Below are 15,338 nucleotides of genomic sequence, written 5' to 3'. Positions count from 1 at the left end.
AATACATATATACTCAGAATCCCTGCAAATGAGATGACATAATTATCACTTTGTCAGGGTCAGTTTAAGGGGGGGCGATGGGGTTTTTTCCCCTGTCCCCTGCCCCCCCACACACACAGGGTCAGCGTGACCCTGTCGAGAAAACCTGTTCCCGGATTGGGGGCCTCGTCACCTTTCTGGTGTTCTGCATGCACAGCACAGTCAGTGCTGCTGCACAGAGCGGCTCCAGAGTCCCCTCAGCGTCACATAACACATCACGTCCATGACGGTGATCGCTTATGAGGGGGACTCCGGAGCCGCTCTGCACTATATGCAACAACACCTGACTGTGTTGTGCATACAGAACACGGAGCTGTAACAGCCGGAAGCATTCAAGAGGAGCCAGCTACAGGAGGTGAGTCATCAGGGGCACTAGGGACATATTGAGGGTGAGGGGTGGCACCGTGTGGCATAGAGGTGGGGGGCACGACAGGGGTCTTTGTGGCTATGTGTCAATTTTATTTAAGGGTGCCCTTACAGCTTAGTTGCCCCCAAGGCCTCCACAAGTCTTACTGCCACGGCCCTGACTGTTGTACCACGGTCAAAATTCCTGCCCAGTATATAAGACACATTTTTGAGCCTATGGGCCTGATCAGGAGAACCCAGGTCTATTAGGAATAGCAAGGTGGCATAGCTTTCTAGAAATTCACTATGGGCTGGAGCAAAACCTTATCTATTATGTAACAATGGCAGACAGATAGTTGATTAACCTCCCCCAAAGGTTGTGCCAACCATACTCATTTATACAATGGCATACAATTCGTCTGTATAGTACGCAGAGCCCGTTTACTCTCCTGATGTATTCTGGCCTATACAGAAGGGCACTAAAAAGATATATTACATCTAATTTTTATGTTTACAATGTCACCAACAGATTCCGCAATGGGGTTGAAAATCGTGTCCACAAGCATCGTCTACTCACCTGGTGAGACCATCAAGTTGAACTCGTTAGTGGTCCTCACAATACCACTTTGATTCGCAGAGCAGTAATAGCAACCATTGAAGTTTGACTGTGCGTTTTTTATGGTGATCCCATTCTCGATATCATTTTTGTAAGTTAAACTTTTGGGAAACGAGTGGTCACAACTTCTGATCGCATAATCGGTCACATACGGGTCAGAGAGGAGACAGAGCCCAGACACATCATACCCCTCTTTCACATCAACGTATGCAGGAGTAAAGCAAAAAGCTTTGCTTGAATCTGAAATAAAAAACAAACAAATACTATTGTTATTATTATTATAGTGCTCAGCTGCACAACACACGGAGGTAATAAAGTGCACATACAGCATACACCAGGCACATACGGGTAAAGCTGCCCATCCACTAGGTGATTAAACCTAGCGATTGAGCGATAACGACCGTCTTTATCGTTCAATCGCTTGGAAATCGTCCGCAAATCGTGCAGTAAAATGCCTTAAATGACCAGCGATGCGCGATCCCGCCGGTCGTTTGCGTCGTCCTGTTTTGCCCGTCAATTAGTCGTTATTGGACATCATTATCGTTCATGCATCGGTGCATGTTTTCAAAGCCGGAACGACCAACATATTTCAGCCCACTTTTATTAACAACTGCTTTGACAATCGTTGGTCTATGGTCTTTGGTCGTTTTGTACAATCGTTCACAAATCGTTCATGCACATGAACGATAACAATCATCAGGAATTGATGAACGATTTGTGAAGATCTTTTGATCTTTCATCTTTCAGGGACAAGTTTGCTAGTGGATGGGCAGCATTAGAGAGAATAAATGCAGGCATGAAAACAAAGGGTAGAGAGGGACGTGAGAGACATAACAATCAAAGACAAGAAAAGAGGATTCTGGGTGTCTCAGGGCAGAGTTTGGGGCATTAGCGAGAGTACCATAGGTAGTAGTATAGGTGGGAGCAGGGTACAATCCAATACAGAGAGGAGTTTTCAGAGAGCATTTAAAAAAATTGAGGGCTAGTCTGTGCAGCTATATTCTTATACACATACTGTAATACATAAACTGTGTGTGTGTAAGTAACTTCCACTTTTGTTAGACATATAAGGAGAAATAACAAGACAATCGTGATGCACTAATAAACAAATAAATAATATACTATATACAGTCAGGTCCATAAATATTGGGACATTGACAGACTTTTCATATTTTGGCCTCTATTCACCACCACAATGGCTTTGAAATGAAACAAACAAGATGTGCTTTAACTGCAGACTTTCAGATTTAATTTGAGGGTAATTACATCCAAATCAGGTGAACGGTTTAGGAATTACAACGGTTTCTATATGTGCCTCCCACTTTTTAAGGGGCCAAAAGTAATGGGACAAACTAACCAATCCTAAATCTAACTTTCACTTTTTAATACTTTGTTGCAAATCCTTTGCAGGCAATTACAGCCTGAAGTCTGGAACGCATAGACATCACCAGACGCTGGGTTTCATCCCTGGTGATGCTCTGCCAGGCCTCTACTGCAAATGTCTTCAGTTCCTGCTTGTTCTTGGGGCATTTTCCCTTCAGTTTTGTCTTCATCAAGTGAAATGCATGCTCAATCGGATTCAGGTCAGGGAATTGACTTGGTCATTGCATAACATTCCACTTTTTAGCCTTAAAAAACTCTTTGGTTGCTTTTGTAGTATGCTTCGGGTCATTGTCCATCTGTAATGTGAAGCGCCGTCCAATGAGTTCTGAAGCATTTGACTGAATATGAGCATATAATATTGCCCGAAACACTTCAGAATTCATTCTGCTGCTTTTGTCAGCAGTCACATCATCAATAAATACAAGTGAACCAGTTCCATTGGCAGCCATACATGCCCACGCCATGACACTACCACCACCATGCTTCACTGATGAGGTGGTATTTTTTGGATCATGAGCAGTTCCTTTCCTTCTCCATACTCTTCTCTTCCCATCACTCTGGTACAAATTGATCTTTGTCTCATCTGTCCATAGGATGTTGTTCCAGAACTGTAATGGCTTTTTTAGATGTTGTTTGGCAAACTCTAATCTGGTCTTCCTGTTTTTGTGGCTCACCAATGGTTTACATCTTGTGGTGAACCCTCTATATTCACTCTTGTGAAGTATTCTCTTGATTGTTTACTTTGACACATATACACCCACCTCCTGGAGAGTGTTCTTGATTTGGCCAACTGTTGTGAAGGGGTTTTTCTTCACCAGGGAAATAATTCTTCTGTCCTCCACCACAGTTATTTTCCGTGGTCTTCCGGGTCTTTTGGTGTTGCTGAGCTCTCCGATGCGTTCTTTCTTTTTAAGAATGTTGATTTGGCCACACCTAATGTTTTTGCTATCTCTCTGATGGGTTTGTTTTGATTTTTCAGCCTAATGATGGCTTGCTTCACTGATAGTGACAGCTCTTTGGATCTCATATTGAGAGTCGACAACAACTGATTCCAAATGCAAATGTCACACCTAGAATCAACTCCAGACCTTTTACCTGCTTAATTGATAATGAAATAACGAGGGAATAGCCCACACCTGTCCATAAAATAGCTTTTGAGTTGATAGTCCCATTACTTTTGGCCTCTTAAAAAGTGGGAGGCACATATAGAAACCATTGTAATTCCAACACCGTTCACCTGATTTGGATGTAACTACCCTCAAATTAAATCTGAAAGTCTGCAGTTAAAGCACAACTTGTTTGTTTCATTTCAAAGCCATTGTGGTGGTGAATAGAGGCAAAAATATGAAAATTCTGTCAATGTCCCAATATTTATGCACCTGACTGTAAGTCCCAAAATGGCAGAAAAAATTCTCAAGACACCACCTATAATATTAATAATCTTTATAAAAATGGAATATGTCAGTACATATAATCACATTTACACTTATAAATAATGACATTTATCCAATATAGAAAGACTCATATGCACTGGCAGTGATAATATATTACAGGAGCTTTGCTGCCACACTACTGAAACTGGGATCTTGTGTTGTAGAAGCCTAATAGACTGAGGGGTCTATTTACTAAGCAGTGTTAGGAGACAGAGTGAAGAGTGATAAGGTGCCAGCCAATCAGCTCCCAACTGTCATTTTTCAAACACAGCATGTGAGATGACAGTTAGGAGCTGATTGGCTGGCACCTTATCACTTTTCACTCTGTCTCCTAACACTGCTTAGTAAATAGACCCCAGTCTCAAGCCGGGGGCTGGAAGCTCCATCAGCAGATACTGTATATACAAGCGACTGTGACTCAGAACAGCTCACTTTGCTTGGGATTGTGCACTGGAAACTCACTTGGTTATCAGCTGCACAAGTGAAACATCAACCAGACCCCCACTACTTACCAGGAGTGCCCACCGTGAGCGTGCTTCATAGGAGGTGTCCCTCCAAACTCAATGGATTGTTCATGGGACTCTGCAACTAGGTATCGATGTGGTGAGAGACTGGTGTAACAGTGTGCGCACTTACTTCATACAGAAAGAGCTTTATATATTTATTATTGGATTTTCCACGTCATTAATCTGAGACTGCTCCAGGCATCAAAGATCCAGTGTATTAATTTCTATTAGAGGCAGTATATTTTATATAGTGTAATTCTCAGGAGTGCATTTGAATCTTTCTATATTGGATAAATGTGATTATTTATAAGTGTAAATGTGATTATGCACTGACATATTCCATTTTTATAAAGATTATTAATATTATATAGGTGGTGTCATTTCGGGAACTATATAGTATATTATTTATTTATTAGCGCATCACCATTGTCTTGTTGTGGTATCTCTATATTAGTAGTGGGCAGACACAAGCCCATTGGGTGAATTTGCAGCTATTATTTATAATATTCTATTCATTGATTAGCGCCCAGTCTTTTTGTTCCTCTGTTTATGATATAAGGGGTAATGTATCAAGCCTTGGAGAGTGGAGAATTCGCCCAAAACAACCAATCAGCAACATAAGGGGCCATTACATATGCGGATGATTGCTGTGATCGACAGTTGGCCGAACGGTGGATCGGCGTTAGGGTATCGGTAAATTGCGGCGCTAATGTATGGGATTCTTTACTGTGGTTTCAAAAACTGTGCTAGATAAATGACAGTTAGAAGCTGACTGGTTTCTTTAGGCATCTTCTCCACTTTATCTCTCTCCTAGGGGTATATTTACTAAAGTGCGTGTTTTTAGAAGTGGAGATGTTGACCATAGGAACCAATCAGATTCTATTTAACATCTAGCGCCTTCTAGAAAATAATAGCTAGAATCTGAATGGTTGCTATGGGCAACATCTCCACTTCCAAAAACCTGCACTTTAGTAAATTTATCCCCATGGCTTGATATATCTCCCCCATATTGAGCCACCGCTGCTTAAGTCAAAATTTTTAAGGATCTTTAATTGTCCTGTTCACTAGACTCTGTATTATATATATTGGACTCACCTTGCACAAAAAGATAAAAGGAAGCATTTGCTTTGGTCACTGCATTGATACAGGTGTACTTCCCGGATTGTTTGCAGTTCACGATTTTTAGACTGAGTTTAAGCTGATCACCAGAGTAACGCGCATTCTTAACTTTATTGGCTCTCTTATCGTACCCAGGCTTTTGATAATACCATTCAACCACATCAGAATCCTTGCATGATACATCTAAAGAACCCCCAATGTTCAGGAACGAAATGTTCTTTGTAACTCCAGAGATCAAAGGAAATGAATCCGCTACAAAACAAAAGTAAAACACTATGATTATTAAATGTTGTTAAAGTTAGAAAGGTAGATTTTGGCATGACACAGTGAAAGATTTGCATACAGTCCTATTACCTGTGTAGACTTTTACAGGGTCAAGAGAACCACAGAAAAGGTCATTTACAATGCCCTAATTAATTGTGTTTCAAGCAACAAACACTAAGATCCCTTTACACCAAATCACACGGTTCCAACTTGGGTCACACCTGGGACCGACCCTTTTCAGACCGCAACTCCGACCCGAGTTATCCCCGGATCGGCGCCGTTTACAGTGCACAACGGTGGAGTGGTGCTCTACTGCCGGCGCTTGGAGATGACATCATCTCCAAGCTTCGGGAGATGATGTTCCATGTAGAGACTAATTATCCCATAAGTAAAAATTTTAAATCAATTCTAAATTAAACCGGCAGCCAATGCAGAGATCTCTGGAATATGCACCTTTTCTGCCTCTGGTCAAGACACTTGATAGAGCATTTTGTACAAGTTGTAATCGACTGATACATTTTCTTATGTAAGCCAGAAAAAGTGCATTAACAGTAATCTAATCTAATTGATATAGAAGCGTGCAAAACAAATTAAACCCTGCACTCTAGCAATATTCCTAAAATGGTAAAAAAGTTGATCTAGTAACAGTAATTTAGGTCAGAGTCTATAACCACACCCTAATGTTTAACCTATGACTTGGCTATAAATCACATTTTATTCCAAAAATGCAGACACTTTCTGTTTTTGTACTTTAGTTCCCAAGACTAAGAATTCAGTTTTATCATAATTTAATTGGAAAAATTTTTAAAACATTCACTGATTAATATATCTTTTATATATGAAAGTAAGAAGTCTAAGCCAGGCAGTATTGAGAAGTATAAATCAGAATAGCTATGACAATGTATATTCCTTGTGTGTATTATATTTCCAAGAGATAACATACATAAATTGTAAAGAAGATGACCAAGAATTTATCCCGGAGTGATGCCAAATGATACCTCATATTATTGGGGGAGGAAATGACAGTAGAAGCATAGAAACACCTATTACTAAAATATGGCTTAAATCATTCGAGAACAAGACCATTTAAACCAACCCAGTCTTGCAGTCTTTCTATGAGGAGTCCATGGTTCACTGTATCTAAAGCTGAAATGAGAAGTCATACTTGCCTACCCTACCGCATTCTGTGGGAGCCTCCTGCTTTAATGTGGCAGCCTCCCGCTTTAATGTGGGAGCCTCCCGCTTTAATGTGGGAGCCTCCCCCGCTTTAATGTGGGAGCCTCCCCCGCTTTAATGTGGGAGCCTCCCCCGCTTTAATGTGGGAGCATCCCGCTACATCGGAAAGTTAAGAGAATCCCCCGGTTTCCCCACTGCCCTGTCTAAAATGCAGCAAGCACATGCACAAGTCTCGATGTGATGGGGTAGCAAGGAACTGAGCTTGAGGACACTACGACGCGTGACATTGTTATACTTAACACAATAGGTTTCCACTGCGGGATTGTGGGTAGTGGTGGCCGCCTAGCCAAGCACGTTGTTGCAGTGCATTCCCCGGAGTCCGATAGCCCGAGCACCTCTTGACACTGCTGCTGCTAGTCTCTCATGCACCAGCAGGCAGCCCTGCCTCCCAGCACACTCCTCCAGCTTCAACAGTGACAGAACTGGTCCCACACAGACCCCGCCAACCTCCCCCTGACTCACCGCTACCACGGCAGAGAGAGAGAGAAAGAGGTGACTGGGGCTGTGCTGGGGTATATGTGTAAGAGGGAAGTGGCTGGTGCAGAGCTCGGGTATATGTGAGAGAATGTGGTGGCTGGGGCAAGAGCATATATGTGTGAGAGGTAGGTGGATGGGGCAGGGCTGTGGTATATGAGGAAGATGGCTAGGGCAAGGCTGGGTACATGTGTGTGAGAGGGAAGTGGCTGGGGAATATTTATGGATCATACTGAGGTGGCTGGGACATATGTGTGAGAGGGAGGTGACTGGGGGAGGGAGGTAGCTGGGGTATATGTGTGAGTGGGAAGAGGTTGAGGCAGAGGGGTACTTATGTATCTTACTGAGGTGACTGGGACTGGGACAGGGCTGGGGATTATGTGTGTAAGAGGGAGGTAGCTGGGGGCAGGCCTGGGGTTTATGTTTGAGAGAGGGAGATGGCTGATGTATATGTGTGTGTGGGGGAAGGTGGCTGAGGTTTATGTGTGTGAGAGGGAGGTAGCCGGGGGCACAGCTGGGGTATATGTGTGAGAGAGGGTGGCAGGGGTATGTGTGTGAGAGGGAGGTGGCTAGTGCAGGAGTATATGTGTGTTAGAGGGAGGTGGCTTTGTGTAAGGGGGTATTTATGTATCTTACCGAGGTAGCTGGTCCTTGGGAGGGGTATATATGATGTGAGAGGGAGGTGGCTGGAGTATAGGCGTGTGAGGGAGGTGGATGGGGCAAGGCTTGGGTATATGTGTGAGTGGGAGGTTGCTGGGGTATTTATGTATCTTGCTGAGGTGGCTGGGTCAGGGGTATCCAGCAGACAGCAAGTATATTTTGATGTGTGGTAGGTTATTGGGTATCACTGTCAGGTACACATTACTGCACGGTTGCCTATCCTCCTGCACTCTACGGGAGAGTCACACTCACTGCTGAGTCTCCCGCTGCCCCGGGAAGTTACACAAAACTCCCAGACTCCCCACTGCCCCGTGGCAAATCTGGACGTCGTTTGCGTGGGTCAAGGTTGCAATGGGGGTGTTATGCAGACGTGTCTGTGATCCAGACCAAGCAGATGGAGCAGCGCGATAGGCAGCAGCTGTCCGGACTGGTGGAGTTGCTGGCCCACTACAGGGAGGAGCGAGCAGCTCTACGGCCAAGCTGTGGGTGGCTCATGGCGGATTTGACTCTACAGAAAGCAGATCTGCCCCGGAGAGTGATAGAAAGGAGGTGGCTGGGAGAGCAGAGAGGCCAGAGGAGGAGTGCTCGGTCCCGGGTGAGTGTCTGTTGTTATACCCACAGGGAGCAGTGCCATCCTATAGAGCCGCTGCGGGTATAGGTTGGAACTGTCCCTTATGTGCGTATAGGCTGGCACTTCCCCCTGTGTGCCCAAACATTGAAGGTTTTAAAAATATTTTGTCAGAGGACTCATTTTGGTTGAGTCAATCAGTGTCACATACTGATTTTTTGTGACTACACATGCCACCCATACACAAACCCCCACTTGCAGCATGATGCACTTAGTATTACAGCTTTCACCTTCCACTGCAGGACACACCCCTGAGGGGCAACATATACGCCCATAGGTGCATCTAGTCAAGCCCTTTGGGTGGAGTATGACTGTCATGACACAGCCCCTCAACGGCTCGCCGTGCGGCTATATACTGCCAGCTGTAGTCTTCCTGATACTAGTTATCAAAAGTAGGCAAGTATGACTAAGATTAAATAACAATGGCACAGTTTTCTGTATTTAATATAGATCTACTACCCATACTAGGCCTGTCTCTGTGCTATGACAGCGAAAAACTGATTAAAAGCTTTCAAGAATACTATTTGTACTCAAATAGTCATGTAAATGTCACTTTCTCTAACATTTAAGTATGAAACGTTAAAGTAGAAATTGGCCTTATTTAATATTTATTATATATAATATTTATTAATTATTGACGGATCAAGATTTTCATTTCAATAGGGGTTTGTCTATAACAGTCTTTCAGCCATTTGGGAAAATGCCAATTTGTAAGGAAAATGTCACTATAGTCTAAACATATTTTTATAAACATTTAAAAATTGACTTAAACATTTACAGTACATAAACATTTTTGTAGGCAATGCATCAATAGAAAACAATTATGAATTAAAAGTTTTCCTCTTGAAATTTCAAATCCATTCAGCTGAAATTCGCCGTACTACTCTTATTAATTCTATTCACGTGAAAGTAGGGTGTATTAGTGACCCTAACTCATCCACCCAAAGTGACAAAATAAGATCCTGAGCAGGTGTAAGTAAAGTGGTAGGTGACTGCTGGTGCTAGTGCCCAAAGATCCTACAAAATGCCAGCAATATGTACCAAGATAGCACCAGTGTTGCTCAAGTGCTCCCTTACGACAGATACCCGTATAATTAACAAGTACTGAATTGAAAGGAAAAGCATACAGCAATAACAATAGAAAAATGACCCACACAGTTTCTGATCTGGCCTCTTGGCATTACCTGCTCAGCAATCAATTTGCTTTCTAGATGCTGTCTGTGAGCCATCAATATTGCAATGCACTGCAGTTTGAGAAAGACTATCTAAGAAGCCAGGAAAAGGATGTTCCAAAGCTTCTCTGCTATGTAATGTGATATGTGACTGTGGTTGCCATGGTTATTACTTTTTTGTAGGAGTGTAAATCAGAGAAGAGAAATTAAACAGAACTATCACTCTTCTTACAGGTAACCAGTGATTTATGTTAAAGATACACACCTTATTTTTAGAGCAGACTGGCACTTTAAATCCATAAAACATTTAGGTGGTTTTAGTTTTTACTGATAGCTTTCCATATTAGATAGAAAACTGAAATATACATTACATATTAGTTTATTAAATATTTATACAAAAAAGTAAAAGTTATTTATACTAAAGTATTTGGCAAATAGCTCAATAAACTGTCTTCATATCAGAAGAATTGCTTAAGAGTATAAGTATACATATAATAGACAGCATTATTCTATTAATAAAAACAGCTTTATTTAGTTAACACAATGCTACTGATAGACTCTACTGTGCACATGATAACATATATAAATCTATTTAACTGCGGCGTCTAGAGTTATATCAGGAGTTGCCGTGAACAGACAAGAAAAGTGGTACATTTTAATCGTAGCTTGTAAAATCACACTCTCAAGTAGACGCACTAAGCCTTGGAAAGAGATAAAGTGGATGGAGATAAAGTACCAACCAATCAGCTCCTAACGGTCATTTTTCAAAGACAGCCTTTAACATGACAGGTAGGCTTAGTACACGTATAGAAACTCCATCACAAATTAATTCAGTGGTTCTGTGTACACATCAGTTACTCTGAGCTACAACAAAATGGAATAATGGGAATCAGTGCACTGTAGATGAGATGGTGAGCACCATTTTTCTGAAGTCCATGTCATTTGAAGCCCTGCACATAATTTATCACATACTAGTAAACGGTTTGAGGAAAAGTAAAAGTAAAAATATTTCTTCAAAATCTAACTATGCACTAGCTATGTTTTCTAAGCCTTGCTTAAAATACTTGTATATTTTTTTACTAAAAGCAGCATTCCCAAGAAGGGTGACAATGAAATCACCATACCCAAGGTTCCTGTCACTGGAGCACTGGGGGTTGCTCCATGCTGTAGTTTTTCCTGTTGCCGTTCATATCCATCTCAACAGCCATTTTAAAATTGTAAATGATAATAGTTCCGACAGCTGAGCAGGAGTGTAGCTACAATAAAGAGGACTAAGTCGCGAGTTTGGGTCAAGTTGATGTGCTGTTGCTGGTGTTTCCACGCTGTTTCAACGGCCCATTGCAGGGTTCACAGATAATTGAAATGACCCTTTAAATTTAAATTCTTTACCTTTTCTGGCATAGAGCTTTAGAGACTGTAGGCAGTTACTTCCAAAAAAATAAAAATAACTTTTTTCTATCAGGCATGTATAAAATCCCAAACTTTGTTTCTCTGTGAATTGCTCAAGTTGCTAGTCAATTCAGTGCGGTTTTGAATAGCACTGGGAATGAGTTCCCGTAGCAATGCAATTTCCTGCGTTAACCGCGACTAGAGAATGTCTGTTCGCACCCTCCTGAGGTGCGAGCAAAAATCCAAGTAAACTAATGCCGCAATGCTGGTTTCTGGCTTAGTGCGTGCGCTAACAGCATCGTGGCCGGCACTTAAAGACAATACAGGTAACCGCGACTAAACAACCACTTTAGGCGCCAACCTGTACCTCCCGACTTAAGAGCTGGGTGCGATGGGGACGACTGAATTGCTCCGGGAACTCATTCCAGGCACTATGCAACATCGAACTGAATTGAATCATTCCCAATGAAATTGGCATTTTGTTTTAGCAAATTACACTAAAAACTGACTCACACTGTATGTTTGGCCACATCTTGTAAGTAATTTTTCATTTACTTAGCAATCAGTATGTTGTAAAAAAATAAACCTGTTAATATAATAATAAATTAATAGTCCATATGTTTTGCACTTCACAATATTCCACAGCACTGCACAGTAGAGAAATTAAAATTGAATAGAGAGGTACTGAAATCATAAAATATAAAAAAGAACCTGCACAAACAGTAAACACATACTTCCGGGAGGGAGCTGAATGCCTACATACTGCGGGGGGTGTGGCCAGACACTCATGCCGGTTTGGGGGCGGAGCCGCGGGCAGGGCCGCACGATCGCGTCATTGTGGCCCCACCCCCTCTTCACAATGAAAGGCGTTGTGAAGCAGGGGGCGGGGCCGCAATGACGCGATTCAGTGCAAATCCTGTCATCGCCCCCCGCCGCTGCAGGGATTTCTATTAGTGGACGGGGGGCAGGCGGCAGCTGGGAGACTTGCCTGCCTTTCCGGGGGGTAGGGAGCGGCACACTATATTCGGGAGGCTCCCTACCAAATCAGGAGGGTAGGCAAGCCTGATTAAACATAATATGGAACATACCAGAAGCTAATAAAAAGATGCACATCACAATGAGATGGGAACAGATCAAAACCAATAGCCCTGCTCCTGAGAGCTTACAATCTATTAGCAAGGGACGATAAAACATGAAGTGGGAGAATGGGATGGCGACAGGGGAATTATGTGGAAAATGAGATGCGGTCAAAATCCTGACCGCTGGGAATCAGGAGGTAAGAATGCCGACGCAGGAATACCGACACTAGTCAGAATGCCAGCCCCGGCATCCTGACTGCCAGAATCCCGACTGCTGGAATTCATAAGGTAAGTACTGAGGTTAGGGTTACGGTAAGGGGTTAGGGATAGGCACTAGGGGGAGGGTTAGGCTGAAAAATAGTAGGATATGTACCTATATAGCTAATGGCATTGATAACAAGTAGAGAAAAAATTGATTTTGCATCAGTTTGTTGTAAGAAAAAGTACACTGGTAACATATAATTATACACATATAATTATAATATAATGATGTAATGTCAGGGTATTTTAATACCTATATATATATATATATATGACTGTAATACTGACGTGTACAGAAAAAAAAGTGGATTTTGGACTTATGTCATTGTTAAATAAAATAACAGACTATACACAGAGGCCAATTTGTACCTCAAAAAAATAAACATTTTGCGAACTCTGACAGACAGACAACAGGATAAACAGGAAGACATAAGATGTGCAATACACAAATGACAAATCAGTCGATGCTGGAGAATTATACAGGCTAAATGCAGTGTATACAACAGCCTATATTGCATACAGTCACAGCTCACGTCACGAGTCACCGACATCATCCACAGTATAATCCAGGAGGAATGAGTTGTCATCTCCTGTTAGAAAGCTATAGACGTGACATTTGTTGATGTTTGCTAATTGGCTTCTCTACGTTTCATGCACCATGATTGGTCTGCATATCCAGTGGGTGTAATTTATTGGATAGAACGGGAACGATATGCAAATGAATTTGCCAATGGCAGAGTATATGAAAACTTGACAAAATTTTAGAATCAGCTGAATGGATTTGCCCAGGTCTAGGGTTTATAATGACTATACGCTCTATTCCTGTATGCGGTGCTCCAACAGACCACTTTGTCTATCTCAATTGCTGAGCTGATTTTTTCTGGATCCATTCCAGAGAATAGAACCAACTCATTACTTAAAGTACAACAACATAAGGCACATTTAGTTAAAGAGACCCAAAACTTAGCTTTTAGGTGACCTAAGGATAGGCAATGAATCCAGTTTACTTACAATAGCATACATTTACATCTAGTGATTACATAAATAGCATAGTAAAACTGTGACTGAGTGTCATGCTTATCACATGATAAATAAAATAAAGAATTAGTTCATCAAAAGGTGATTACTGTATGTGTAAGATATTTGCCCCGCTGTATGTGTAATCCTAGATTGCCTTGTAAGAATATAGGATAATATAGGGAAACAGTCTGTATTACAGCCCTGGGCTCTGAAGGTAGTTTTGCCACAATAAATAGACTCCATTTACTTTCTTTGCTGACACAGTTGTCGACAAAAAATAATTGTCATGCACATGAAATAAACATTTGAATCTGACTTTTTACATATGCAGCTACGATGTTTGCCAATAACCAAGGAGGCTAACATCAGGAGCAGCTTACACAAAAATATGGTTAGCAGCCATCTTTCCTATGTTAAATTGAAAGATCAGAGGAAAACTTTGAGGTAGAAAATAATCAAACAAACCTAACTGTACCATAATATGATAACTAGTAATTTTCTCCAATCTGACAGTAAAAACTGTGGTTATAAACTATAAAGCCTGCACCTATTAAGACTACTACCTATGAAGCAGGGACGTTTCTAGAGAGGAGGAGGCCCGTGTGCAGTCTCCGACACGGGCCCCCTCCTCTCCGCCTGGCGGCCGGGAGCGCACCGGGCTGTGCACGGCCAGCGCCGGAATTATAAACTCTGGGCACTAGAGTGTGCCCAGAGTCTACAGTGTATGCACAGGTCACCGGGAAAATGGCCGCAGCGGTCATTTTTCCTGTACTGCGCATGCGCAAACGACGGGAAGATGGCCGCCGAGGCCATTTTCCAGTCATTTTACAGAGACGGCCCCCCGCACCGACGTGGGTCTCCGGAGAGGTAAGTATTATTATGGGTGCAGGGTGTGCTGTGCGGGGCCCCCCTGGACCCAGGGGCCCGTGTTCTCCGCACACCCTGCACCCATTATAGATACGCCCCTGCTATGAAGACTAAAGGGCCCCATACACGGTGCGATGATAAGTTGGTAAGATTTATAGTACGATTTCCCTTGAAATTATTCCCTTGAAACTCTTCATACGATGTGGTGAAATGCTGTACGATTGATCGTTATGATCTTCCAATACGATGCATAGAAGTGTTTTAAAATTGTACTCCAGATCGTAGATCTTACTGTTTTGCAGTAAGATCTACGATCCAACTAGACGAGTTCGGGGACGCGCATCGGCATTGTATGCACACTGAAACAACACACGATGTGCAAGATCGATCGAAATCGTGCACGTCGTGTAAAAAAAAACGCGCTGTGTATGGGCCGCATAACCTATTCCTATATTATTTTATTTGAACTCATTAAAAAGACTATAACAAGAAGCTTTCATTCACAGTTTGTGAACGTTTACTGTATACTAGTATTTTTGTTTTTACTTTACATATGTGACATGCTTGAATGCAGTGCTTCAAAGCTGGACAAATACAACTTTGTGAAATGGGCATAACAGGTGATTAGATAAACCTGGCATCAGGCAAACATGACATGGTAAGCAAACATCAAACAGTCTAATATCAACTCCACTAACTCATTCCTAATATCACAGCTTTGTTTTTTTGACCATGTATCTCCAAGATTACATAAGTAACAATATGTTTCACAGATATCAGATAACTACATTAAATAAGTAATAGGCTGTTATTAGAGTACTGCACTGAGACATGTGTCAGTTCTATG

General features: G+C 42.1%; 1 protein-coding gene across 1 annotated transcript in view; it reads right to left on the bottom strand.

Moving 5' to 3' along the window:
• Window positions 1-961: 961 nt before the first annotated feature.
• The window catches only part of LOC148521385 (mast/stem cell growth factor receptor-related protein Kit-like), a gene marked incomplete at its 3' end in the record, with an annotated part of 37,864 nt that continues 23,487 nt past the window's right edge, over window positions 962-15,338 (bottom strand). Inside the window, exons 2-3 of the mRNA XM_088475295.1 lie at window positions 5,418-5,693; window positions 962-1,240 (exon numbers count right to left, since the gene is read on the bottom strand). Coding sequence (XP_088331421.1) covers window positions 962-1,240; window positions 5,418-5,693 — 555 coding nt within the window. The remainder of the gene's footprint in view (window positions 1,241-5,417; window positions 5,694-15,338) is intronic.

This window comes from Taudactylus pleione, unplaced genomic scaffold, assembly GCF_031769625.1.
Source record: "Taudactylus pleione unplaced genomic scaffold, aTauple2 ptg000169l, whole genome shotgun sequence".
NCBI classification, from domain to species: Eukaryota; Metazoa; Chordata; class Amphibia; order Anura; family Myobatrachidae; genus Taudactylus; species Taudactylus pleione.
Note: the sequence above shows the minus strand (reverse complement) of the source record. Positions and strands in the feature narration are given on the sequence as shown.